Source organism: Pongo pygmaeus, chromosome 13 (assembly GCF_028885625.2).
Source record: "Pongo pygmaeus isolate AG05252 chromosome 13, NHGRI_mPonPyg2-v2.0_pri, whole genome shotgun sequence".
In the NCBI taxonomy this organism is placed as follows: Eukaryota; Metazoa; Chordata; class Mammalia; order Primates; family Hominidae; genus Pongo; species Pongo pygmaeus.
In genome coordinates, this window is record NC_072386.2 from 55,106,441 (window position 1) to 55,133,104 (window position 26,664).

Below are 26,664 nucleotides of genomic sequence, written 5' to 3' on the forward strand. Positions count from 1 at the left end.
TGCAATTGCTGACAATGTTTGGTTCATTCAAGTTTTAATTCTGCTAAAATTATTTTGTGAAACAGATGGATTGTGAAGGGTGTTAACAGAAATAAAACAACTATTAAAAAAATAGGTCCACATGTGGATTTCTAATCATTATGTCCAGTGCTGGGGAAAAAAATGTAGATGTCCTTATTTAACAGGGCAGAACGTATTTCTTTTTTTTTTTTTTCTTTTATTATTATTATTATTATTATTATTATTATTATTATTATAGTTTAGGTTTTATGGTACATGTGCCCAATGTGCAGGTAAGTTACATATGTATACATGTGCCATGCTGGTGCGCTGCACCCACCAACTCGTCATCTAGCATTAGGTATATCTCCCAATGCTATCCCTCTCCCCTCCCCCCAACCCACAACAGTCCCCGAAGTGTGATGTTCCCCTTCCTGTGTCCATGTGTTCTCATTGTTCAGTTCCCACCTATGAGTGAGAATATGCGGTGTTTGGTTTTAGCAGAACGTATTTCAAATGTTGATTTTATGTTTGCCGATTAAATACTAGAAATTTGTACTCTGGTCTTGGTTGTAGATGGCACTAAATCAATTTTACCGTCTAAATTTTTATTTAAGTTTTAGTATTTCTGAAAGATACGGTCTATTTTATGACAAATTATATTCAGTAAAACCATTTCACTCATTTAGATTACTTTAGGACTTCTGAGATTACCTGTCTTTGTATGATTGTAGTGCCAGATCTGATGTGTCTTTTTGCTTTTTTTTCTGTTTTCAGGGAAGCTGTGATTAAGCACTCATTGGTGCATAAAGTATTCTTGGACTTTTTTACCTGTGCACCCCCCAAACTCAGATCAGTAAGTTCTTGGTTTTTGTTTTTAAACTAAAACATGGAGGAGGAGCAGTGTAGAAATTTGAAAAACTGCTTTGATGTACATTGTCTTTTGGAAATTTTAGAGTTCCTTCCTTATTTAGGGAAGATAATTTACTCAGCTCCCTTTGAACACGTTTGCTAATTCCATTTAGGTTTTATTCCAGTAAACAATAGAATTGACCCTAGTTTTACTAATCACATTAAATTTTTATATCTTAATTATAATCCGGAGAGTATCCACTGGCTAACCTAATCTGAAAATTAACTAACTCGTGGAGGAATATTCAAGCATTCGGATAGTTTTAAATTCAACTGTGCCAATACAAAAAAAAAAAATTAGCTTGGCATTAAAAGGTTAGAGGAGGATACGTTTCTAAAACTAAATGGACCATGAAAACCTGGACTTTATATGATAGAAGAACAGAGTGAAGGTAAATTCCACTGCCCTTCAAGTCAGTCATGGGAATACAAATGAGAATTCATCATTTAGTTCCGTGAACTTTGCTTGCCTCATCGTACAGTGAGCTCATCGTCCATTTGTCCTCATTTTCCAATCACAAGGGATTATGAAAATAATGAGACTGACTTAACAAATACGCCAGACTATACATTCTTTGGAGTTTTGACCCTCTTAAAATTGGCATGCAAAATAATTTCCCGACGGTAGCCACCCACCTAAGCTTATGGTTTGATGACCATAGCAACACCTTGTCTTTTGGAGATTTCTCTTATTTCCTGAAAAATACAGTATCCCACAGTTCTGAGGCAGGACTGTATGCTCAGAAATGACACAATGATTATTTGAGTATATTCAGTGGTAGAAAGTATCTTTTTAGTGTTGAATGTTTCAGTAACAGCAAAAAATCATTTGGAACTTAGCATGCGTGTAAAGTAGTGAGACAAATTGTCTTTTCTGGTATTGGGGACATTTTCAAAAGAGACTTAAAAAAAAAACCTTTGGGGAAAATGGAAGCATAATTGGAATATATGCATGGCTTTCCATCTGGGTAGCTCTGAAGAGATTCCTAAGTTCAGGTATGTTAGTTGAAACTGCTCTTGAGAGTCGTCTTGGGAAGGGATTGTTAGATACTTGAGGCTGAAATTGTTTGTTCCTTATTGATGAAATTAGGCACCTACCCTCTCTTTCCTGGCATGAGGCTTTGTATTTATTTAACGTACATTTTTAAATTGGGAATAGACTAAAATGGAGCTCCGCACTTGTTAGTTGCCAGAACTCATTTACATCCTACGTGCTTAGACTTTGAAAATAGAGGGCCAGGCACGGTGGCTCACGCCTGTAATCCCAGCACTTTGGGAGCCCAAGGTGGGCAGATCACAAGGTCAGTAGTTTGAGACCAGCCTGGCCAATATGGTGAAACCCCGTCTGTACTAAAAATACAAAAATTAGCCGGGGGTGGTGGCGGGCGCCTGTAGCCCCAGCTACTCGGGAGGCTGAGGCAGGAGAATTGCTTGAACCTGGGAGGCGGAGGTTGCAGTGAGCCAAGATGGCACCACTGCACTCCAGCCTGGGCGACAGAGCGAGACTCCGTCTCCAAAAAAAAAAGAAAATGTAAATAAGAAATTATATACGTGGAAAATGAAGGCTAAAGGTTAAATTAAGCTAAGCTACCTAGTGAGACATTAAATGTTTTTTACTAAAGGGTCATTTTATAGGTGAGGTCTTAGTCTAAATGTTAGTATAGAAATTTTTCATGAGGAAATGTTATGTAAGCATGTTTATGGTAAAGAATATGATTTTTGGTGATAATCCAGTTAAGAACTTAAAAGGGAACTTTTTCAGTCAAAATGAGTGTTTTGATTCTGTTTATTGCATCCAGGTCTCTTTTAGGGAAGAGCATTTTCTTTATCTCGCTATTCTGTTAAAAGCTCCCTTCTTATCACCACCACCTCGTAGGCTTCTTTTTCTTGGAAAATTATTTAGAATATATTATACTACATGTATAGCTTGACCTTTTTTTAACAGACATTGGTAAAAGTCAGGTATTGTGTTTAATAGAAATTGTCTGCCAGCAGTATTTACTGCTCTTGATGGAAAAGAACATTTCTGGAAAGAGCTTGTGTTTCTGTTTGATTGTCTACAAAATGAAATTGTTTGCTACCTGGCACTCTCTTCCTTTCCTTCTCTCTGCATAACTGCCCCCTGTAGACAGACAAATAAAACAGCAGAAAGAAGAAAATAAAGCAAAGCCCTGTTCCTGACAGCATTTGTTCCCTAGGAAATGATTGAAGCCATCCGTGAAGCGGTGGTCTACCTGGCACACACACACGATGGCGCCAGAGTGGCCATGCACTGCCTGTGGCATGGCACGCCCAAGGTAAGTGCGACAGCACTTGTGCATTTAAACTTTACAAGTCAGAGCCATGATTTATCTGCAGGCTTGACTTAGCTGTCCTTAGACTTTTAACCCCCTTCAGTCTTTGCCCTGTTGTGCATAGCAACATTTTCTTCCAAAAGTTGTGCCTTAGGGCCTGATGGGAATGAGCCATCTTCTTTAGGCCTAGTGTTTCGTCTTTTCTCTGCTTTACTAGAAACCTTGAAGTTGCATTAAAGGATGGGAAGAGATCTATTAAGCAAGTAAACATAATATGTATTTAAGCTTTACTTTATAGAGGTTTTGGTACCTCCTCATTTAATGATCATACTATGGCAGGGGAAAATGGGAAGGGATAACAAACAGCTGGCCACACACATTTGCTCCCATAGGTGTTAAGTACTTGAGGGAAAAGGTAAAGATCCTTATTAATCACAGAAGTTTAACAGAAATTATCATTATTTCCTTGGTCAGCATAATTCTGCCTTTAAAAGATAGTTGTACTATATCTACTTTTTTAATGCAAATTTAATTTTTCAACAAATGCAGATGAGTACTAACTGTTTGCTAGACTCTGCATTTGAGGACAGTTTAGACCTTGGAAGAAGGATCTGTCTGGTCTCACTGCGAAAGGTGGCTTCACTAGGTTTGCCTTGCAAACCCTAACCCTAACCCTATCACATACACATCTAAGCTTGTAATAGCTCTAAGCGAACTTCTTTGGTATATTACAGTTTTTTCGTTCTGGCTGCATAACTATTATTTTTACTAATGAAAACATATGCCACTCAGATGAAAACTTAATAAATATTATATTAAAATGTTTAACTACGAAATACCCTTAGTACATAACTGAAAGTTCAGTGAGACAATCTTTCCTTTTTAAGGACAGGAAAGTGATTGTGAAAACAATGAAGACTTACGTTGAAAAGGTGGCTAATGTAAGTATAATAAAACTACATATTCTAATTATTTTTGATAGTAAGATGAATTCATGTCTATTGTAGAAAATTTGGAAAAATTCAGAAAATTACCAAGCAGAAAATTATTGTTTTATTATATTTTTCTGTGCGTTTACATGTATTTTCATATTTTATCTACACAAAATGGAAATCATGCCACATGCATTCTTTTCTCCTTTTTAAATTTAACATTGTATTGTGATAGTTCTCTACTTTTATTAGATATTCTTTGAAAACCTGATATTTACTAGCTTTTTTGGTGAATTTGTCCAGTCAGGTTAATTAAATATGGGAATTACTGTCTGGATACGGTATGTACATATTTTAGTCTCTGGGTAAATGATGCCAGATTGCACTTCAGAAACTTGATACTAGTTTTCCTTATGACCAAAACCATAAAAGAAATTAAAATGTATCTTTTTATTTTTTGAAGAATAAATTTGCAGTGTGGTTATGGAAATTTTTAGTTGTTAAATTTTATAGCTCTTTTGAAATGCAGTAACAATTTTCCTAATGAAATTCATAGGTACAAAAGTTTTTTCTGGGGGATTTGTTGCTTCAAAAATAGTGTTTATGTTTTTAAATATTAAATAATTTGTCATGCTGTTACTATGGAGTACTGTAACTAGAATATATGTAGTAAATACAATTTTAATTTTTGAGTTATACTTTATATATTTGATGGATAAATTAGAAATTTACTGATGAACTAAAATTATGTAATAATCAACTACTTTATCCTTTGAAAAAATCCAGTGAGAACTACTAGCATCTGGTGAATACTTCAACTTGTTTGAAATACTAAGTCAAACAAGTTAAAATTAATGCTGTGTGATTGTGTACTTGACTATTGTCTTCTGTTGGGCTAGAGATTAGAAGAATTCAGAAGGCAGCTAACGTTCCTATAACAAAGTGAAATATGGAGAATTCTCTGATGAGTTGTTGCCAGTGTATGTGATTTTTTTATAATTCATAATTCAATGTTAAGTAAATTTTTATGCGTGACATTCTAATTTGAATACCTTACATTAAAATGAGTAAAAACTAGAATGTTAATAGAAAATTCACAAAGGTATTAAGAGTATAACATTTTAAAATAATAAAATTAAATTGTTTTAGTTCTACAGTTTGTTTATGTCAGGTAATTCAACACTAAGTACATATGTTTTTAAATCTCGAAGAGTTACTTCTAAAGAGGTGATAAACTAACGTTACCCATGGATTTGATCCATGGATTATTTGGAATTATTAATTTCCAAATATTGGGGGTTTCTTGATATATTCTATATTCTTTTGTTCCTTTTAAATTTATTGAGACCTGTTTTATGGCCTAACATACGGTCTAAGTATTTTGAAAATAATATATTGTAGAGTTGTTTGGTGGGGTATTCTATATTTGTCAATTAGATCAAAGTAGTTGATAGAGTTCATACCATCAGTGTTTTTACTGACTTATTATTTTCTAGTTCTGTCAGTTGCTGAGAGAAGCATGTTAAAATTTCCAACTATACTTGTGGATTTGTCTGTTTCTCACTTACATTCAATTCTGTACCACCTTCTGTTGTATTCATCCAGAAATATTTTACACTTGGTTATGCTTATGTGTGTCCGAGTTAAGAGAAACTGAAACCAGTGATTTTGTACTAGGCACATTGTTCTGTATTTTGTTTCCTTCACTTAATTCATATTATGGGTCATTTTATTTCAATATACATACATCTATCTACCTCACTTTTCTTAGTGACTGTAATATTTCATCGTATGCCTGTACCATAATTTATTTAACCAGTCCCTACTGTTGGGCATTTTGGTAGTTTCTAGAATTTTTAAAATTACAATTAGTACTCCAGTGAATATACTTAACATGTAAGTCTTTGTACTTACATGGAAACACGGCTGCAAGATAAATCCCTAGAACTAGAATTACTGGATCAGGTCATATCTGCATTTTAAATTTGTATAGGTGTTGTCAATTGCTCTTCAAAGAAGTTGAACCACTTTACATTCTCATCAACATAAAAGGGTGCCTGCTTTTCCCTAAACCTTTGATAAATTAGTCTATTGTCAGAGGTTTTCACCATCGCCTATAGGATAAATGGCATTTCATTGTTTTAATTATTGTCCTTAATTAGTTCATAAAGCATTATTTCATACATTTAAAGACATTTGTACTTCTGTTTTTGTGATCTGACTCTTCATGTTCTTTTTTTTTTTTTTTTTTTTTTTTTTTTGAGCCAGAGTCTTGCTCTGTCGCCCAGGCTGGAGTGCTGTGGCGCAGTCTGGGCTCACTGCAAGCTCTGCCTCCTGGGTTCACACCATTCTCCTGCCTCAGCCTCCCGAGTAGCGGTGTCTACAGGCGCCCACCACCACGCCCAGCTAATGTTTTGTATTAGTAGTAGAGATGGGGTTTCACCCTGTTAGCCAGGATGGTCTCAATCTCCTGACCTCGTGATCCACCAGCCTCAGCCTTCCAAAGTGCTGGGATTACAGGTGTGAGCCACCGCGCCTGGCTTTGCCCATTTTTAGTTGGTTGTTGGTCTTTGTATAGTAAGGGTGTTAGACCTTTGTTGTTTATCTTCAGTTTGTCTTTTTGACTTTACAGTTAGCAACTTCGTTATTGTTTGTAATTGAAGTTGTATTATCTGTGATATTCATCAGATCTGGCTCTGAATGATTGTGGGCTATTATCAAAAATCAAATTTCTATCAAAGTTTAAAACAATTATATCAAAATCCAGGATACTCATGCCACAAACTCTGGAAAGAGGTTTTTGTTTTCTTTTGTTTTTGTTCTTAACATAAAGTAGGTGTTCTTTAAATGTTTGGAACAGTATTAGCATCATGGAAATAATTTTATATCAAAAGATGAGTGTTGTGAAAGCTACATGTGTATTTCTGTGATCTCATGCAGCTATACTTTTTCAAAGTAATGATTTTTATATCATTCTCATTCAGTGTATAATTATACTCTTCTAGTTTATTTTTTCATATTTATATTCTAATTTTGTGAGATCACTTTAAAGAAATTGAGCAATGTAGAAAAGAAAATTAAAAATCATTTGTATAACCCAGAGATGACTATTACAATGCCTTGCCTTCCAGGATTTTCTGTGTACATGTATTATGTATATCGTGTGTGTGTGTGTGTGTGTGTGTGTGTGTGTGTGTGTTTGTGTGTGTGTGTAAAATTGTATGAGTTTATATTTTCTTTTTCATGATTGGAGTATCTTATATATGTGTTTATATATGTAGGTTCTTTAAACTTAATCTTATAACTTGAACTTTTAAGTATAATTTTCAAGTAGCTATTCATTAACAGTATACCTGTTTACATAGGTATTGGTTTTAGACTATTTGGTAATGAATACTGTGCTTTAAAAAAAAAATCAACCTTACCTCTAGAATATAATTAATGAGGTCGTGATAAGAGAGGAAGTTCGTTAAAATGGCTTTTATTCATCTTGTTATGTTAGACAAGTTGTCAATGTAGGTAACCTTTATGAAGATATTCCATGTGTGGAATAAGAGGGAAAATCTATGCACTTGTTTTTAACCTTTACTGGCTTCCACTTCTTGCAGGGCCAATACTCCCATTTGGTTTTACTGGCGGCATTTGATTGTATTGATGATACTAAGCTTGTGAAGCAGATAATCATATCAGTAAGTAATTCTGATGGTCTTGAATTTAAGTTACATCGATAAACCAGTTGTGGATGTGTAAGCTTGATTTCACCATGCATGTGTAAAGACTTGCAGCTGTGCCTTCTATCAGTATTTTTGCTTACTTTTAAGTTAATTATGTTTTATTTTGGAGGTTTGTTTTATTCCTGTATAAATCTTAACCTTGTAACTTGATATTAATACTGTTTTAAATATTTAAGACTGGTCAAATTAAGATTTAACACTTTTATTTTGGATTAGGATAACATAGTGCTTTAGACCATATGTGATTCTAAACTATGGAAAATTAGCAAAGTGATATTTAGATATGATCAGAAATTAGCATGGTAATTCCTTAGTTATTCCAGAACTCAAATACAAGCAGAGAGTATCTGTGACCTATTAAATTATCTCTCTCCCTGTGGAGAAATAATTACCTCTGCACAGTCACCTGGTTAATCAATACACCTGTGCTGGATTGAGCTGATGGAGAAGAAAGATGTACAAAACTCACTCAGTTGTGATGCTTCTTAGAGCTTTTGTAGGGTCAGATTAAAAGTTATTAGTAAATTAAAACTCTAGCTTCCTTTTTACATTTCAGCAATTCCTTCTAGTCCAGTGTGATGACCATAAAGTGGTAATACTTGAATGTAGTGTATTTATCCCTAACCTTGCCTTCAGAAAAACCAATTGTCCTCTTAGGGGAAGTACTCCAAAGTAAAAATTGCATTCTAAACTATTTGTTTTCTTCCTTCTGCATCGATAGTCTCTTTTTCTGATTCTACGATTGTCTTTTCTTTTGTTTTTAGTGTATGAGTGGTGTTGAGTATATGGTAGAGGTTGCAGCAGGGTGGGGATAAGAAAATACTAGTTTGATAGTAGTGACCAAACTTGGAAACGTCTTGAAAACCACATAATCAGTATAGACATAGGTTATTCGTCTGAAAATTACACAAGCCTTTCTGTTTGATATACATGAATGGGACCCTTAGAGAAATCTTAGTGACGACAAGTGGTACTTTCACATCTGCAAGAAAGAAGAATATGATGATTCAAAAAGAGAATTTACCTGTTGTCAGGTGGTGGTGCTGTGGTCTCTCTTTGTAGCCTCCTGGGATCAGTAGAGCTGAGTGTAGTAGAAAAAGTATACCAGCTAGTGGAGGGGAAGATTGTTTTCTTAGATGCCAGCTGTAGATCCCAGTGTGTGTGAATTTCTCATGCCCTTGCTGTCATTTTCCAACTTTACCCTTGACTGTTTTAAGACTGTGATGACTTTCTTTGGGATAGGATTGTGGGAAGAAACAAGTTGGCAAGACTTTCATGTTACAAACTGAGTATTTTGACATGTTCCTTGTGACTTTATTACCCTTTTGACTCCAATCAATAATGATTGTTTTTCATTCCTGTGACAGCGATGTGAGGCCATAGAATTGGCTGATGAATAAAGTTGTTTCACAGAAATGGAAACAGGCTGGGATATTGAAAGTTTGCTTTTGTTTAATATTTTCACGACAACTAAAATTTGCATAACTGTTCCAAATGGATTTCAAGAGAAACCAAATTTCCTTCATGATTTGCCAGAATTGTCTGTTAATTTTTTTCCAAAGATGTATGCCACTTAAATTTGCTGTTGAAAAAGTTTTAATTCCTTATGCTTATCACTTTGATTCCCACAACTGCTTAACCCACATTCTTAATGACTTTCTCATACTTAGGGCAGCTTTCCCTGAATGGCCTGATTTGCCGATCTCTTGCCTGTAACTGACAAATGTTCAACAGGTTCTGTGTATTATTAAACTGTGTAGCTCGTGATAAAATTCTGGAATGCTAATTGCCTTTGGATTTTTCCCATCACTCATCTACCACAAAAACAGTTGCAGTATGCAGTGCTTTTTAAAAATAACCAGGAAAGCTTAGTGTTGCTAAGCACTCTGTTCAGGTAACCCAGACTTCCCAGAATGTCAGGTTGAAATCACAGCCTGGTCAGCTGAGCTCTTCGCCTTTCAAAATGGATACGAGGTCTTTCTTACTACTTTACTTTCCTAAATAAACATAAAGTTTCATCCAGTTTACCTTTGCGGTCAATTGATATGCAGGCGGTTTGACAGCAATGTTCACTGGAAAGTAAATAAGTACACTAGCCAATTGCTGTTTGAGGGTGAATAAATATTGATGGATATTTTTAAAGCCATTGTCTTTAAAATATAGAGAAAGGTATGAATAATACAGTGAACATCCAGCCTCCCACCACCTGACATGAAATAAAACTTGACAAATACAGTTCAAGTTTAAGCCCTTTGTGTACCCATCCCTGATATCCTATCATCGCCCCATATCTACTATGAGAAATAAAACTTGACAAATACAGTTCAAGTTTAAGCCCTTTGCGTTCCCATCCCTGATATCCTATCATCACCCCATATCTACTATGATAAATTTGGTATTTATTATTCATATGCATTTCCTTATCCTTTCACTATATGTAGACATTTTTTATTTTGTAAAACATGTATCTAATTTTATTTTACATGTTTACAAGTTCTGTATAAATGATGTTTTACATGTATTCTTCTGCATCTTGCTTTTTTTCTTTTCTCATGTTTGTGAGATTTATCATCAGGGTCGGCAAGCCTTTTTTATAAAGGGCCAGTTAATAATTATTTTAGCCTTTGTGGGGTATATATGGTCCTATCATGTATTCTTGTTCATTTTGTTTTTGTTTTTTAAAACCCTTTTGAAATGTAAAAACCATTATTAGCTTGCAAGATGGACAAAAACAGGCTATAGGCTGGATTTGACCAATGAGCCATAGTTTACCCATCCCTATTCTAAATCATTTATTTTTCACTGCCAAATAGTATTCTATTACATGTGACTATATTGCGATTTATTTTCTGTTTTCCTGGTTATGGATGTTTAGGTTGTTTACAATTTTAAAAACTAACTTTAATTCTTAATTTTTGCTAATCCAAATCCATGAACATTCTTGTATGTCTCCTTGGGTACATGTTAAGTTTCTCTAAGGCACTTAGCAGAATTGCTGGGCTGCCAAATTTGCTGCATCTATGTTTATATATAGAGTCATGTGTTCCTATTTCCCACTCAGCCACTACAAAACCATTGCATTACGTAGTGCTTTTTAAAAATAGCCAAGAAAGCTTAGTGTGTTGCTAAGCATTCCATTTAGAGTAACTAGATTTCCCAAAATGTCAAGTTGAAATCATAGCCTGATAATCACTGCTTGTTTTCTCTTAAGACTAAGCTCTAGTGTAATCAGCAGATAGTGATCTTCTAGTCAGATGTGGTCTCCCCACCCACTCAACTACTGTAGTCTTTTTCTTTGCCATCCTTTCCTTGAGCAGTTAATCATGATCTCATCCAGGGCTCACAAACCTGCAAACCTTCATTGACCAGATAGGTAAATGAGTGGCCAGGCCAGGTGTGAGACAAGGCGATGTGGGAGGGACTGTAGGAAGTGGCGAGAGCACATGCCCTCTGCAAGGTGGTGGGCACCATTCAGCTCCAGTCCCTGGCAATGTGAGCTCCATGGCGATAGATCTTCACATTTGTTTTCTTTTTAATTGAGGTAAACTACATATAACAAAATTTACCATGTTAACCATTTTGAAGTATACAGTTAAGTAGTATTAAATATGCTCATTGTTAGGCAATCTCCAGGACATTTTTTATTTTGCAAAACTGAATGAAGCACTGTACCCACTAAACTAGATCTTCCAGTTTTTTTAGTGCAGCTGAAAAGGTAGACTTTTGGAAACAAGTCACCCTGTTTTCAGAACAAAATACTCGGGAAGCTGCCTGATGATCTAACCTGCCCTCTATATTTTTGTTATCCATTAGTTAAATCTCTTAGTTTTAACTTTTTATTAACTCTCTTCCCTCTTCACTAGATTTTAGGTTCTATATAGTGGTCTGCATTTCTTTTTGTCCCCATAGCAAACTACCGTAAGAGTGGACACTGCAGGCTCAGTCTTCAGCACCGTGGATGGGTTGATTTTTACATTTCTACCCTCAACCAAAAATGCACACGCTTTAACCCTACTTCATGTGTGCATCTTTATTTTGACCTTTACCCTTCCGCTTTAAAAGCGCATTGGCAAAACAGGAGTGCCAAGGTATCTAGCTAGAGTTCAGCACAAGGCAGTCAGAACTGGCCAAAGATGTCTTCAGAAGGGAAGTCTTTTGTAATTCTCATGCTTTCTTTGTTTACATGCCTACTTTAGAGCTTAAGAAGAAATTACAATAAATGGGCGTTTGTGAATTTTCTGTAAGTTAACTCTTGTTAGAAGTAAGCTAAGCCAAAACCTTTTGAATTAAACAATTTGTGGTATTCTATCTCTTGAGGGTAAAAACTCATGACTGCTAGCTTTATTTAATCTCCACAGTTAAGGAGGCTTTACATATTGAAAGGTATGTTTTTAATATGAAATAATTATTTTATGGCAGCTTTCACTTTGCAGTGTGACTTTTTCTGATTTGTTCCTGGTAATAGCCCATGAGTTAGGCAGGTGTATCATTTCCTTTTAAATATAACGGAATTAATACGCAAAGAGTTTAATGGATTTGCCAAAGGCTACACAGCTTGAACTTAAGACCCCAGAGACTAAATTCTGCACAAAATCAACTATGCCTTAGCTGTCTCTTACCTATTTATACATGTTACTGGAATTGTTAGTACACACCATGTGATAATCTAGAACTTCCTCCCCATTTTCTCTGTAACCCAAGTTAAAGAGAAATGTAGTAGTACTCTTTCAAAGATATATGTTTTTGATGGTAGGGGAAAGCTGTAACGAGGGTGAGCTGGGGAAGGATTAGATGATACTACATTTTTTTTGCTGATCAATAAGGTGGGTTGAAAAAATGATACTACATTTTGAAGTAATGTTTTTTAGTTTTTGGTAAAATTGTTATTTATAAACATGCATTCTTTTAAAAGCCTTAATTAAATATGAATTTAGATTCTAAATTCCTTAATTACAAACCAAAAGGGAGTAAAGTTCAACGAATTTGGGGAATGGTCTGAGTAGTATTTAAGCACAGGTTTTATGCATATCATGAAGTCCCAGTTTCTCATTTTATAAAACCATTTCTGCCCGAGCCATATGTGTTGGATTAGTCCCTAAGCATGGAAGCTGTGGAGAAAGCTCGTTGTATTGAGGAATACATTGCCGGCTTCATGCCTTCTCCCAATACCAAGGGAAAAAAATGTTAACTAAAAGTGTAGAGTAGCCATTATAGTTGTTCACTGCATACTGCCCAGTTTTTTTGTTTTGTTTTGTTTTGTTTTGTTTTTGTTCTCAAAAAAAACAAATTTTTAAAGGTGTTATATTTCAGAGTCATTTTGTTAAGGGCAGCGAAGTTTTGTTTTTGTTTTTGTTTTTTTTTAAACTGTAGAAATTGGCCCAGCCTATGTATTATTCTCACCTCTTTCTTTCAACAAATTAACAAAATATATAACAAATTAAAGCATTTGTCCTCTTTTATGAGTTGGTTAAAGCTTAATATAGGTACCTAAAGGTACACTAAAGGCACATTCAAGGTACGCCATATTTGGGGCACTAAACACTTCATTATCAACAACACATAGATTGGCCTGGTGTGGTGGCTTATGCCTATAATCCCAGCAGTTTGGAAGGCTGAGGTGGGTGGATCACCTAAGGTTAGGAGTTCGAGACCAGCCTGGCCAACATGGCGAAACCCCGTCTCTACTAAAAATACAAAAATAAGCTGGGTGACATAGTGCAGCCTGTAGTCCCAGCTACTCCGGAGGCTGAGGCAGGAGAATTGCTTGAACCCAGAAGGCAGAGATGGCAGCGAGCCAAGATCACACCACTGCACTCCAGCCTGGGCAACTGAGTGAGATTCCGTCTCAAAAAAAAAAAAAAAAAATAGTTTGAGTTCATTTTGGAGCTTATTTGCCTTGAGAGAGTTCCCTACCTTGTAACAAGTTCTGTATGTTTTTTGTGTGTTTTCCCGTTTATTACTGAAATTTTAAGTTCATTTTCCCTGGGTGGTTGAAATTAGTTATTCATTTTGAGGTGGTTAGACCTATTGAATTTTCAGCTCTCTGAAAACTTTTAGGTGTTACATGGGAATCTTTATACTGTGATCTTAAACTTCAGAAGTAGTTAGGAGAGCATAATGGGGATTGGACTGGTAGAAACAGGACATAGTGGTCAGAAGATTATGTTAGATGATCAGTGTGCAGCTCTTAGTAGTGCTTGACTCCTAGTAAGCACTTAACGAGTGTTAGCTACTGTTATCAGAAGCATGCTATACTTTTGTGCAAAAAATGAGGGAAGATTGAGATTTTAAAAAGAGAAACATGGTGTTTGGAACCTGGAGCAGCATCATCAGCCGTAGGATCGTGATGCAGTGAGGTTCATGGTCCCATCGTTGATGGCTGACTTGATTTTGAGCTTGGTTCCTCAGACTAAAATTACTAATCTCATCATAATAAATAGGCCCTTTTAAGAAGAGCAGATCTGAATATATCATCTCAGAGAGAATTCCTTTCCTTAAGAGGAGGTTTTATGTTTTCTTTGAAAGAGACTAGATTTGGAGTTGGAGGACCAGGACACTGCCACTGTGAGTCCCCTGGCAAATCGTTTCCTCTTTCTGGATGCCTCTTCTGTAAACCTGGTCAGTTGGACAGAACTCTTTCCGAGGCCCAGCCAGTTCTAAAGGATATGGAGTGCTCAAACATGCATTGAATATTTATAAAGTTTGTTACAAGAAATAGGAGTGTTAGAGGTGAGGAAACAAATTGATGACTCTTCTGTTGCATCTTCTCTATTAAGAATAAAGGAATTTTTAAAAATTTTCAAGTGACTTTTCTATCTTTGAAAACGTCAGCTTTACACAGGAGTTTAGTTAGGGTGGGGATGACATTGCTTTTGTCCCTTAAATTTGAACAACTAGAAAAGGAGGTTACTGTTCTTGGGTATGTTGATTGGAAATGTCATATAGTGTAATTTGTAACTGCTTAGTCAAGGCTTTCTGGATTTGATTTCCCCTCCTCCTCTGTTTTTCATTGCGGTAGCTAAACAGCCTTCATTTGCCATGAATAAGCAACCTAACTTTAAAAGCCTTTATCCACTTGTTTGATTTAACAGAGTTTCTTTATCTCCTTTCACATACATCTCAGCAGGGAAATTCTGATAGAAATGTTCTTCATTCATGCCGATGCTACATTTAAATGCAGCTGCAAATTAACTGTCTCTACTCAGTGACCTCAGCAAGTGATGTCCCTAGTAATAGTGGCCCAAGAAATACTGGCCATAATGAATGAAGATAACACCTTTAAATATTTTTTAAGTCCTTGGGCTTGGTCAGTTAATACAAATGAGTTGTTCAGTAATGCTAGTCACAAAAGAGAATTGATTCTGTGTTCTAAATGTAAATCTCTGTGTGCTTTAATGACACAATTTCCACATTTTCCATGAAGTATGCTGGGAAAAATAGTAGTTAAGTATGTATTCTTCACCATTGAAATTCTAGGCATACTTTAAGAATGTAGATATCAATTCATTTTTTGTTGTTGTTTATAATTTTATAGGACATTGTGCTCACTTTGGCAGCACATATACTATAATTTTGTAGGAAATTATCAGTTCCTTGCTTAGCATAGTAAATGGCAAATATGGAAGGAAGGTCCTGTGGTACTTTGAGAATGCAGATATTGATTCTTTTTTTGTTTATAATTTTATAGGAAATTATCAGTTCATTGCCTAGCATAGTAAATGACAAATATGGAAGGAAGGTCCTATTGTACTTACTAAGCCCCAGAGATCCTGCACATACAGTACGAGAAATCATTGAAGTTCTGCAAAAAGGAGATGGAAATGCACACAGGTAAAACCAAGTAGAATGGCTTGACTTCTTTATTCCTCTGTTAATGTTGAGTAGTGCATGCTTCCAGAAATCCACTTATGCATCCATACCCTTTCTCTAAAACTGCTGAAAAGGTGAATTCCATTTTCAAGCCTATATTTTTGATAGATTCTTAAAGTTTTTATCTTGAAAAGGAAATAAAAGTGTCATGCCAAAAGAACACCTGAGCACCTGGCACATAGTAGGCATTCAAGTGTGTGGTTTGGCTTTTATTTTTCTTTATTTTCAAAGCTACCGATACCATGTATTTGAGTACCCTAGAGTATGGTGTCCATACAGCAGTGTAAATGTGTTGTTTTCTGGGTATGTTATTTGGTTTTTGGGTGCTTTTTTTTTTTGTTTTGTTTTTGTTTTTGTTTTTGTTTTGGTATTACACAAGCCAGACTCCCTTTATTGAGCCCTTGTTCTGTGCCAGGCACTATTCAGATCGTGGGACACAAACATTTTTAAAAACAGATAGAACACATACTCAAATCACTCATTGTCTACATGCTTAACAGAAAGATAGACAATAATAATAGAGTGTGATACAGTCTGTGATAAGCTCTTAGAGGTTTTTGTGATAATATCACCACATTTCCTTTGCGATTTATCTTACCTTAATACCCCATTCAATATATTCAACAGTAAGAAAGATACAGAGGTCCGCAGACGGGAGCTCCTAGAATCCATTTCTCCAGCTTTGTTAAGCTACCTGCAAGAACATGCCCAAGAAGTGGTGCTAGATAAGTCTGCGTGTGTGTTGGTGTCTGACATTCTGGGATCTGCCACTGGAGACGTTCAGCCTGCCATGAATGCCATCGCCAGCTTGGCAGCAACAGAACTGCATCCTGGTGGCAAGGACGGAGAGGTAATGTGCCATTAAAGGACAGGCAGGAAAGCTGCAAAGGCCACAAAAACTTCATTTTTGGAGGATCTGGGGTATCAGTAAGAAAGCTGGGGAGGGAGATGCCTATTGAATAAACAACCAAGAACCTCTCACAGCAGCAATTACATTCATCTTTAATTTTCTCTAACCATCTGGGTCAAAGCCTGGCACTTGGGAATGTTTTACAGACGTGTATTTGCTTATGAATGAAATCATTGCCAAGTATTGAGTGCCCAGGGTGCTTCTGACACCTGAGATTGGGGAAGAGAAGTGGGCCATGGATCTTAGAGAAGCCCTGGCTCCTGACCATATTAACAAATGGGAAAGATGAATGTACCTTGAAAGCTTCTCTATAAGGAGACTGAGCCGGTTGCCTCCCATACTTGCTAAGGAGTAGCCCAAATAACTGGGAACGCTTGATATTGCTCTTGAAAAGGAGTAAGGTTGAGCTGAAAAGATTTGCTTTCTTGATTCGCTCATCAGATAATCCCCTTAGGTGGTCATGTGTACTTAAACAGCATGCAGCATTGGGTTTTGATGTTTGTGCTATAGTGTTCTGTCCTGTAGGTTTATTTGTGTCTGAGAATGGCATATTTCAATCCAAGACATGATTAGCATTAAGATGAGCCTTGTGCTGCTGCTGTTCAGAGCAGATTTCATGAAGCTGAGACTGAAGTGCAGTGCAGTGGCTGTGTTATCTGGCATAACTGTCTTTCAGTCTGGGGATTAGAATAGATCTGTGGTCCCCCCAAGTATGATGGTTGTCCTAGATAAAGACCTCTTAAGCCTGTGGAACTTTAAAAGTGGCTGAGTCCTTATCTGTATGTGGTGGCATAAATCGTATGTATTCATTCAAATGTATTTGCATGAATGAAAACAGCTTTTAAAATTAACTGTTCTTGACCCTTCATAGCTTCACATTGCAGAACATCCTGCAGGACATCTAGTTCTGAAGTGGTTAATAGAGCAAGATAAAAAGATGAAAGAAAATGGGAGAGAAGGTAGGCTATTAAATTTGACCTTTTCTTGTATCTCATGTGGAATTCCAGTAATTCCTGGCATCCCTGAACTTTATACCGGCCATTTAAACTCAAATGAAGTTTGTCAAGTGTTTAGAAATGGTGTCTGTGAATAAGAAATGATTCAGTGGTTGCTGGTAATGCTTTTTCCCCTAGAAATATTTGTGCCTGAGAACTCTTTTAATTTTCTTTCTTTTTTCCACCCCCCCACCCCCACCCCCCGCCCCCTCACTCTCTCTGTTTTCCTTCCTCTGCTGCTGCAGGCTTCTAACCTGGCTTGGTCAGTGCCTTAAAATGCCATTCTAATGAGGATGGTGAGAGGGGGTAGGGGGCCCCAGTTATTGAGTATCATTACCTCAGTAGAAAGGCATGACATTTATCTCTATGTTTGAAGAAAGAATAAGCAGAAGAAGATTATCCTCGTAAGAGAATTTTGGACTAGTGCCTGTTTATTTGGCATTGAAATACATGTGACCAAAGAGTAAGCCAGTCTTTGGCGCTTTCTGGTTTTTTGTAAGCCTTACAGCTGCTCTGTAGAAACTCAGCTCTCTAGAGAAGGACAGCATTAGCATTTGCATGCCATTCCCCTCTCAGTCCTATCTCCAACCAGACCTTCACTTACAAAATCCAAATTCCATCTGGTATTTAAACCACTGGAGAGATTTTTTTCCCCTACTGAGTTAAAACAGTTTGGGCTTTTCATTACAATGTCTGGAAAAAAGTGACAGATCATGAATTCATGTCTTGCGGCAAGTGGCAGCTCTAATGGCTAGTGAGACAATCAGTATAGCAGTAGAGCTGTCACTTCTCACTTTACCTTTAAGAATGGGGACCTGGGGCTATTTTTCACTAAATTTTTTTGTAAAAGAGAAGCCTTGTGATAAATATTAAAGAAAAAAATAACATATGGAATCATCTTTTCCATTATTAAAAAGTTGATGTATAGTTGAGTTTATGCCAGAAAAGTAGTCTGGCTTAATGTCCGGTGGTTTTTCTCCCTCTTAATTAAAATGTGCTGAGAACCCTAAAATCTGCCCGTTTGGGTCTGATGTGTTTGTCTTGTCGTATTCATACAGCACCAAATGAGTTTGTCCTCCTGCGTGTCTAGCTGTTTTGATTCTCTTTTACTGGATAGTAGCCACCTTAAAACTTAGTAGTTTTCAAAACAATGACTTGATCAGGGTCTGGTGGAGCTTGCCTCCTCTATGCTCAGAGTCAGAGTCATCTAGGGCTGCTCGGTTTGTGGTTGGAGTGTCCAATAACTCACTCACATGGCTGGCAAGTGAGTACTGACTGTTGGCTGGGGACCAACAGCCTCAGTTTCCCTTTCTAGGCTGCTTGGGCTCCTTCACGAGATGATGGTTGCTTTTTTAAGAGTGAGCATCCCAAGAGAACAAAGTAAATGCCTGGCACTTCCATGATTTATCCTTAGCAGTCATTTAATGCCACTTTCATCATACTGTCTTGGTCAAGTCAATCACAGAGGCCCACTGTGATTCAAAAGAAGGCATGGATTCCCCCTATAGATGGGGGAGTGGCTGCGTTCTAGAAGAGCACACAGGACAGGAGATATTATTGTGGTCAGCTTTGGAAAACAATTTGCCTCACTAGCTGAACTCTGTCCCTCTTTAGCAGGTAATGAAAGGCTGAATAGCCATAGGCCTCTTGGCTTTTAAAGAGTCCTTATATTCAGGTATCTTTGAATGAATTATATAGTACATGCTACCTGACTATGATGTTTGCCTTCAAGATAGGTTGTCCCTACCTCCATCTGCACTAAATCTTAACTATCAGAATTTCTCCTTTGTCCAAGCATTAATTGCAAAGTGAAAAAGATAATACCAAGGCCTTGGGAATCAAATACTAGAATAACAGGAGACAAACGGTATTTTTGATTTGTGAGTATGTAAGCGTTGTAAAGAGAAATGCCAAGTGTAAGCTAGAACAGTCATTTATCAACCACTGTTGAACACGTGAACACTGTGTTATGTTCATGGCACCTTCTGAGTGAGCATTTCTCCATGAGGAAGAACTTGATTTCAACCAAGCATGAGGTGCTATTGTGAAACATTTATTTCCTGAATAGCTTTCAGGTCAAAGTTAAATCATTAAATAATACAAAGAAATGCAGACATAACCAAGTGAGTGTTTTATTAGAATTCATAGTTTATCTTGAGTAATTACTGCTAAGCATAGCTTAGGTTTTGGATCAGAGTTAAAAGAAATGGCTCTTTTAGAAATGCATTAGATAAACCTGCACTGGAATTTTTTGTGTTAAAAGGGAGATTGGGTGAAAGCTACTTTTGTTAGATTTTTTATTTAAAAATATTTGCAGATTTAAGGGCAGTAGAGAAGGGGGTAGGGAGTATAAATCTTATTATATGATGTTCACTAAGCTTCAGTATATTTTACAGGTTGTTTTGCAAAAACACTTGTAGAGCATGTTGGTATGAAGAACCTGAAGTCCTGGGCTAGTGTAAATCGAGGTGCCATTATTCTTTCTAGGTATGTATAATGTGTGTCCTTCTCTGAGCAGGGCCTGGTCATGCAGAAGACACACTTCCTTCCCATTGATTTCTCAGTTCTAATATTTGTTCTCAATAGTCTAATATTACTCCCAGTCACTCATGGTCTAGACAGGCATACCAAATATTAGAAAGCAAATGTAACTCTTTCAGTCAGTCCTTAGGATTTTTTTTTTTTTTTGAGACGGAGTCTCACTCTGTCACCCAGGCTGGAGTGCAGTGTCACGATCTCAGCTCACTGTAGCCTCAACCTCCTGGGCTCAAGTTTTCCTCCCACCTCAGCCTCCTGTGTAGCTGAGACTAGACGCATGCCACCACACCCAACTAATTTTTATTTTTTTATTTTTTGTAGAGATGGGGGTCTCCCTGTGTTTCCCAGGCTGATCGCAGACTCTTAGGCTCAAGCAATCCTCCCATCTTGACCTCCCAAAGTGCTGGGATTACAGGCATAGCCATTGTGCCTGGCCCTTAGGATTTTTAAACTACCATCTTTTTGACAAATTATAACAGTCACAAGGTATCAGGTGGCTTCACCACATTTATGGTTTTGACCAAAACATAATTGGTTTTTTTTTTTTTTTTTTTTTTTTTTTGAGATGGAGTCTCACACTGTCGCCCAGGCTGGAGTGCAGTGGTGCGATCTCGGCTCACTGCAAGCTCTGCCTCCTGGGTTCATGCCATTCTCCTGCCTCATCCTCCTGAGTAGCTGGGATGGCAGGTGCCTGCCACCACACCCAGCTAATTTTTTGTATTTTTAGTAGAGACCTGGTTTCACCGTGTTAGCCAGGATGGTCTTGATCTCCTGACCTCGTGATCTGCCCACTTCGGGCTCCCAAAGTGCTGGGATTACAGGCATGAGCCACTGCGCCCAGCCTGTATTTTTTTTAATGAATAACTTAATGTCCCTGTGAAAACTGTGACAGTGTTGACTTTTAAATCATGCCTAATTCTACATGTAATTTCCTTTATTGTTTTAAAAGATTGTAAAAGGATTGGAAGAGCATTTGCTACTGAAGTGTGTGTGCTATTTGTTGATATCTGACTTAAAATGAGAAAAAAACAGTGATGAACTATGGCCTCTTTTGTATTATTCTCTGAACTTAGTTGAGTTTATAATCAATCCACAAATCATTGAAATTTTCCATACATTCTGTGTGCAGATGAAAACCTTCTGGTAAGAGCATTCATTTAAAAAAAGATTTGTATGTTGCTTTGAAGCAATTACTGTTGATTTTTCCCCTGCTGTGTTATTAAGGTTTGGGAAAACAGATACCAACCCTAATTTGAATTTCTCAAGATACTTCACTTGCAACATGCTATGCAACTTAATCTATATTGTTTGTAAATGTTATTTTAAGTGTTTCTTCAACATATACGTGATCTGGTACACATATACTCACACAGGAGCATTCATAGCTTCAGGTATGTCAGTGTCTCCAAATATATAAGTGTTACAGATCATTTTCTTCATTTCTGCTTAAAATTAGTTAATTTTCCAGTTGATGTTAAACAGTCAGAATTCATTAGCTGATACATGAACATTTTCATTACAAATTTTTTTACCAGGCATTTGGAGTGTTAACACCTACTGACACATTCTTTCATTACACTCAATTAACTGGAAATTTCAGCAATGCCATGAAATTAATTTATAAAGGTTGTTCATCAATCAGAACTCCCATTAGGTGAATTTCAAACATAGGAAGGATACTATAGGTTTATTATGGAGCACTACTCAGAATTGGAACAGGAGCACAGGAAATATTTGAAGTTCTAAATGGAAGTTGAGCTATATGTAACAATAATACAAAAAAATTGTTTTTGTAAATTTTGGGTGAAAAGAAAATCAGCCTTGTATGTTGGCTGAAAAGTAACTCAGAGAAGCAGAATTCTCTAACATTTGGGAGCATTGGCACTTGACAGACTGCCTGGGTTCCAGCTTAGTGCATAGCCTTGGGAAAATTATTCAGCTTTTCTGGGCCTTAATTTTCTTGGTAGTAAAAAAAATGAGATTAATCATAACCCTATGGTCGTTATGAAAACTAGATTGGATGATGCATATAAAATGCCTAGCATTATGTCTAATATGTGGCATATGCTCAGTAAGCAATAACTTACTATTATGTGTTGTATAACTATGTGTTTAGCCAAGATGTATGAAATAAAAACACCTAGTGGGTCACAAATTCATTACAAGGGAACTTTACTTTTTAGCATCGTAGGTGGCAAGCTGAATTGTTTCTTGTCTCCCACAAGCAGTAGAATATTGCTTGGTGCTGATAATTTATCCTCCTCTTTATTGACATATTGGAAGTTATTGGGACCAGGGACTTTGGAAAATACCAAGTACCTCATTTCTAGAATGTGTTTCAGAGGTCCATATTTACAAAGGATCCCGAAAAAGAAGAGAACAGGAAATTCAGGCCTGGTACTCTGCAGTCAGAGCTGTAGGTCCTATTCACAGAGAAATGGGCCTGCTGTTACCAGCCTCTATGGCTCCTTTCACTTCTGATAGAGTACTCGGGCAGGGTTTCAGAAAGCAGAGGCCGGGCTTATTTTGTTGAATGGCTAACATTTATTAAGTGCTTACTAAGTGTCAGGCTCTGGCTGGGTGCTTTAGATACAAGGCTGTTTGAGCCTCAGAAAACAACTCTGTGAGGTGGAAGGTGGACTCTGTTGTGAATCCCATTCTACAATTCGGGAAACTGAGTCTTAAGAGAGTTTAAATAGCATGCTCTTGGTTGTACAGTTACTGAGTGGTAGAGGCAGGTTTCCCACCCAAGCAGTGAAGCTCCACAGTGAAGCTCTTTGCCCTTTCACTCAATGTTAGTGCTGTGGAGTTCAGTGAGAAGGCCTGCTAACTCTGACCTCTCTGTGCCTGTGTTCACACATTTTCATTCAGCCACGTGGTGGGCATTTTTGGCTGTCTGCTCTGTAAATGTAGCATCATGAAATAAATAAAATACGGTCCCTGCTCTTGAGCTTATAGTCCTGAGATGGAGAAGGGAAGATAGGATACATGTAGAATCATTTTAAGACAGGATGTAAGTAAGTCCTAAGATAATGTGAAGGTAGAACCAGCTCTGTATGGAATGGTGTTGGTCCTACAAATTTCTTTGCTTAGGTGGCTCCACCAGCAAGATTCTAAAACGTTTTTTTCTGTGGTGTTATACTATAGGCTACTGGTCTCATCATTCATCCTTTGAATGAGAAATAATGTGTATATAGTTACAAGGCTTGTCTCACAGTTAACAAAGTCTTTTATACTGTTGGTACAGGTAGTATTGGAGATGATCTAGGAATGCTTATGAAATTTAATTTTTTTTCCTTTCTTCAGCCTCCTCCAGAGTTGTGACCTGGAAGTTGCAAACAAAGTCAAAGCCGCACTGAAAAGCTTGATTCCTGCATTGGAAAAAACCAAAAGCACCAGCAAAGGAATAGAAACTCTACTTGAAAAACTGAGCACATAGGTGGAAAGAGTTAAGAGCAAGATGGAATCATTTTTTCTGTTCTCTGTTCTGTTTCCCAATGCAGAAAAGAAGGGGTAGGGTCCACCATACTGGTAATTGGGGTACTCTGTATATGTGTTTCTTCTTTGTATACGAATCTATTTATATAAATTGTTTTTTTAAATGGTCTTTTTTAAAAATCTCAGCTGTCTCCTCTGTTACACTGAGTAGTAAGCATATCAATGTGAGGCAATTAATGTGGAAGGTTTACCAATCATATATGGTGGCACCAACCAGATATATAAAGTGTAGTTGAATGAGTTGGTTCAGGGGAGAAGACATCTTCAGTGAGCATAGTCTGAGAAGGCTTCCTGGAGAAGGTGGGACTTGAGAGGACTTTCATCCTGTCAAAGGAAGGCAGGGTGTGGAAAAGAAGAGCCAGGGGGAGTCATGGGCACAGTAGAGTGGAATTTAATGAGTACCGGGGCAGTTGGCGGTTCACAGCTGCCTTCTTAGCTATTTTATGGATTAGGTTCCATGCTAGATTTTGTTTGAAAGCCACTCAGGTAAGTTAAGCTCATAGGAGGAAATGTGCTAATGAATTAGGGGATCACTGTGGATTGCAGTGTTAAAGTCAGAGTCATTGGGAAATTCTCCTTGTCTCTGATTTTGGGCCTTCCAAGTAAATAGCTCCTTGTGATTAGACTTTCTCCCTTGAGACTGTCCCTAAAATGTCAAAGCCTATGGAGTTTGAATAAGAAGGAAGAAGGTGGAAATTTGTTACAGTGCAGAAGTTTAACTACAGCTAGTATGTTTGAATTTTAAAACTGCAGTTGTTTGAGCAAAAAAAGCTTAGAAGGATTGGTAGCTCAATCAGGCTAATGTAGTCATGCCTATGAGTATCTGGCTGCTTTCTCAAAGTGGTCTAACGGGGTACTCACTCAGGTCTGTCACTGCAGTTACACCTGCTGAGGAATTGGCTGTGCCTTTCCTGTCCAGACCATGGGGTCCCAGGACTACCCCAGCCTACCGACTACCAGGACTCCTCCTGCCACGGTGTATTGAATCCTTCCCAGACGCAAAAGTGCTGATGGCTGTAACTTTTGACATGGATTCTCCCATCACCCAATATAAGGGTGTGGGTGGAGAGCTGGAGGAACTGGGATGGGATAAGGAGGTGAATGGGGAAAAGGCAACAGTAGAGCTTACATTTGTTTGGCTAATACATTGTGATTTGTGTTCTCTGTATAAAGAAGCCATTCAGAGAAAGGGGGAAAGAACCCCTGCTCTTTGTTTCATCTTTGAAACTAAAATAATGTGTACATAATTTGAGGAGTACTTTTATAAAGCTTATAGCAGAAGCAGCAATCTGCCCCATTCCTCTGCACCCCTGCCTCACCCTCTCCAGAACTACTGATTGTTCTTCACTCTGCTAAATGTCTAAATACAGTGTATATAATTTTTTTAATCTATCAGTTGCAGGTATTTTCTTTTGATTTCCTATTGCAGGAAATGCAGATTAAGAACTTTTACCATCACTGTTCCCCACTCAGATTCCCTCCCTTCCCAATAGAATTGCATCATGTATGATGAAATCAGTGTTCAGGGTTTACCTTATTAAACCTAGATAAATGTTGTTAAATATTGATTCAAGTAGTGAGCAGCCATTACATTTCCTCTACTATTTTAATTTTTCTGGAATTACTCACTTATTTTCATTTGCTTAGTTTCTACATCTCTGTTGATTTTTCCTAAACTTTATGTCAGAATTGCTTAAATTCTTCTCTTGAAGGCACCCTTAGCAATTACCCAACAGCCATTTTCCTCTTTTTTTTTTTTACCCACCAAGGCTTCTGTGTTATTCTGGTGTCTGCTCCTTTCCACGTGGCTTAAATATCCTAACTGGTATAATTCAGTGTTTCTCTAGTTGGTTGTGAATGTGTTGGGATTTTGACAACCTCATCCATTACCCCACCCAGCTGTACACCTGATTCGCTTGTGTGTCCTATGCAGAAGAGCACTGGTATGACCGAGTCCTGAGGGCCCATTTCTTAAATCAGTGATGGATTTAGGAAGGAGCCTGACCAGTGAAACTTGGAAGAGAGATGGTATTCCTGGGAGGGGTTTGTTAGGTCTCTTGGGTTGTAGAGAGTCCCCTTCCTGCCCGTCAGTTTTGGTATGTGCAGGACTAGGCCCAGCCTGCAAGCTAGAAGCCTGACAGGAAATAGCAAATATGCCGAGGATGGCTGAGCAAAGGTTTGTGAAAAGAGTCTGGAACTTTGATGATGTCGAGCTGTTGAATAAGTTAACTCCTGGAGCTGCGCTAGCCGTGGACTTCTGGTTATGTGAGAGAATAAACCCCAATTTTTCATTTTAGGTCAGTTTTGAGTTGGATCTTTTGCAACTTGCAGCCGAAAGTATGCTAACCTGACTGTCTCTAAATATCAATTTCCACACTATCCAGCATGTCAAGTTGGCAAGCATTTCCACCTTCTCCTGGAGACACCCCTCCTGGTTTTCGGGATGTCCTGAAGAACTGCTGCTCCTCCACCATCATCATCGTCTGCCTTCCCTTAGTTTCTCTCCTGTGAAAAGTCCATTTCTCAGATCCCATGCGTCTCTTTCTTGCTTAACACCCTTTTCTCAATACGGCACATCCTCTAGTAGCTTCCTGAGAAATAATACATTCTAAAGACCTTGCAAGTCCGAATGTCTTTATTGTACTCTCAAACCCAGATGTCTAGTTTAGCTGGACATAGAATTCTAGTTTAAAATTAATTTTGCCTCAGAATTTGAAGATGCTCGTCAATATTGTCTTTAGATTGCAAAGTTGTAGAAGTTTAATGTCCAGTGCCATCCTTATTCTCAATCTTTATATGTGGCCTTTAAGTCTCCAGCTTTCTCGTGTTTCAGGATCCTGTGCATTGGAATATGTTATGTATATTTTCTTTTCATTCTTTATGCTAGGCACTTGGTGAACCATTTTAGTCAGAAGAGCCAAATCCTTTCATCCTGGGAGATGTTTTTGCATGTTTTTTTTTTTCTGATTTTTTTAATGTACC

At 37.4% G+C, this 26,664-nt stretch overlaps 1 protein-coding gene across 2 annotated transcripts in view; it reads left to right on the forward strand.

Annotated features, from left to right (window-relative positions):
- PUM3 (pumilio RNA binding family member 3) overlaps positions 1 to 23,802 on the forward strand; it is a 40,332-nt gene extending 16,530 nt beyond the window's left edge. For both annotated transcript variants that reach the window (XM_054500148.2, XM_063649563.1), the window contains exons 10-18: positions 778 to 856; positions 3,111 to 3,209; positions 4,094 to 4,147; positions 7,747 to 7,827; positions 15,560 to 15,702; positions 16,369 to 16,591; positions 17,523 to 17,610; positions 20,043 to 20,133; positions 23,491 to 23,802. In XM_054500148.2, coding sequence (XP_054356123.1) covers positions 778 to 856; positions 3,111 to 3,209; positions 4,094 to 4,147; positions 7,747 to 7,827; positions 15,560 to 15,702; positions 16,369 to 16,591; positions 17,523 to 17,610; positions 20,043 to 20,133; positions 23,491 to 23,623 — 991 coding nt within the window. In that variant the 3' untranslated portion in view covers positions 23,624 to 23,802. The remainder of the gene's footprint in view (positions 1 to 777; positions 857 to 3,110; positions 3,210 to 4,093; positions 4,148 to 7,746; positions 7,828 to 15,559; positions 15,703 to 16,368; positions 16,592 to 17,522; positions 17,611 to 20,042; positions 20,134 to 23,490) is intronic.
- Positions 23,803 to 26,664: the final 2,862 nt, after the last annotated feature.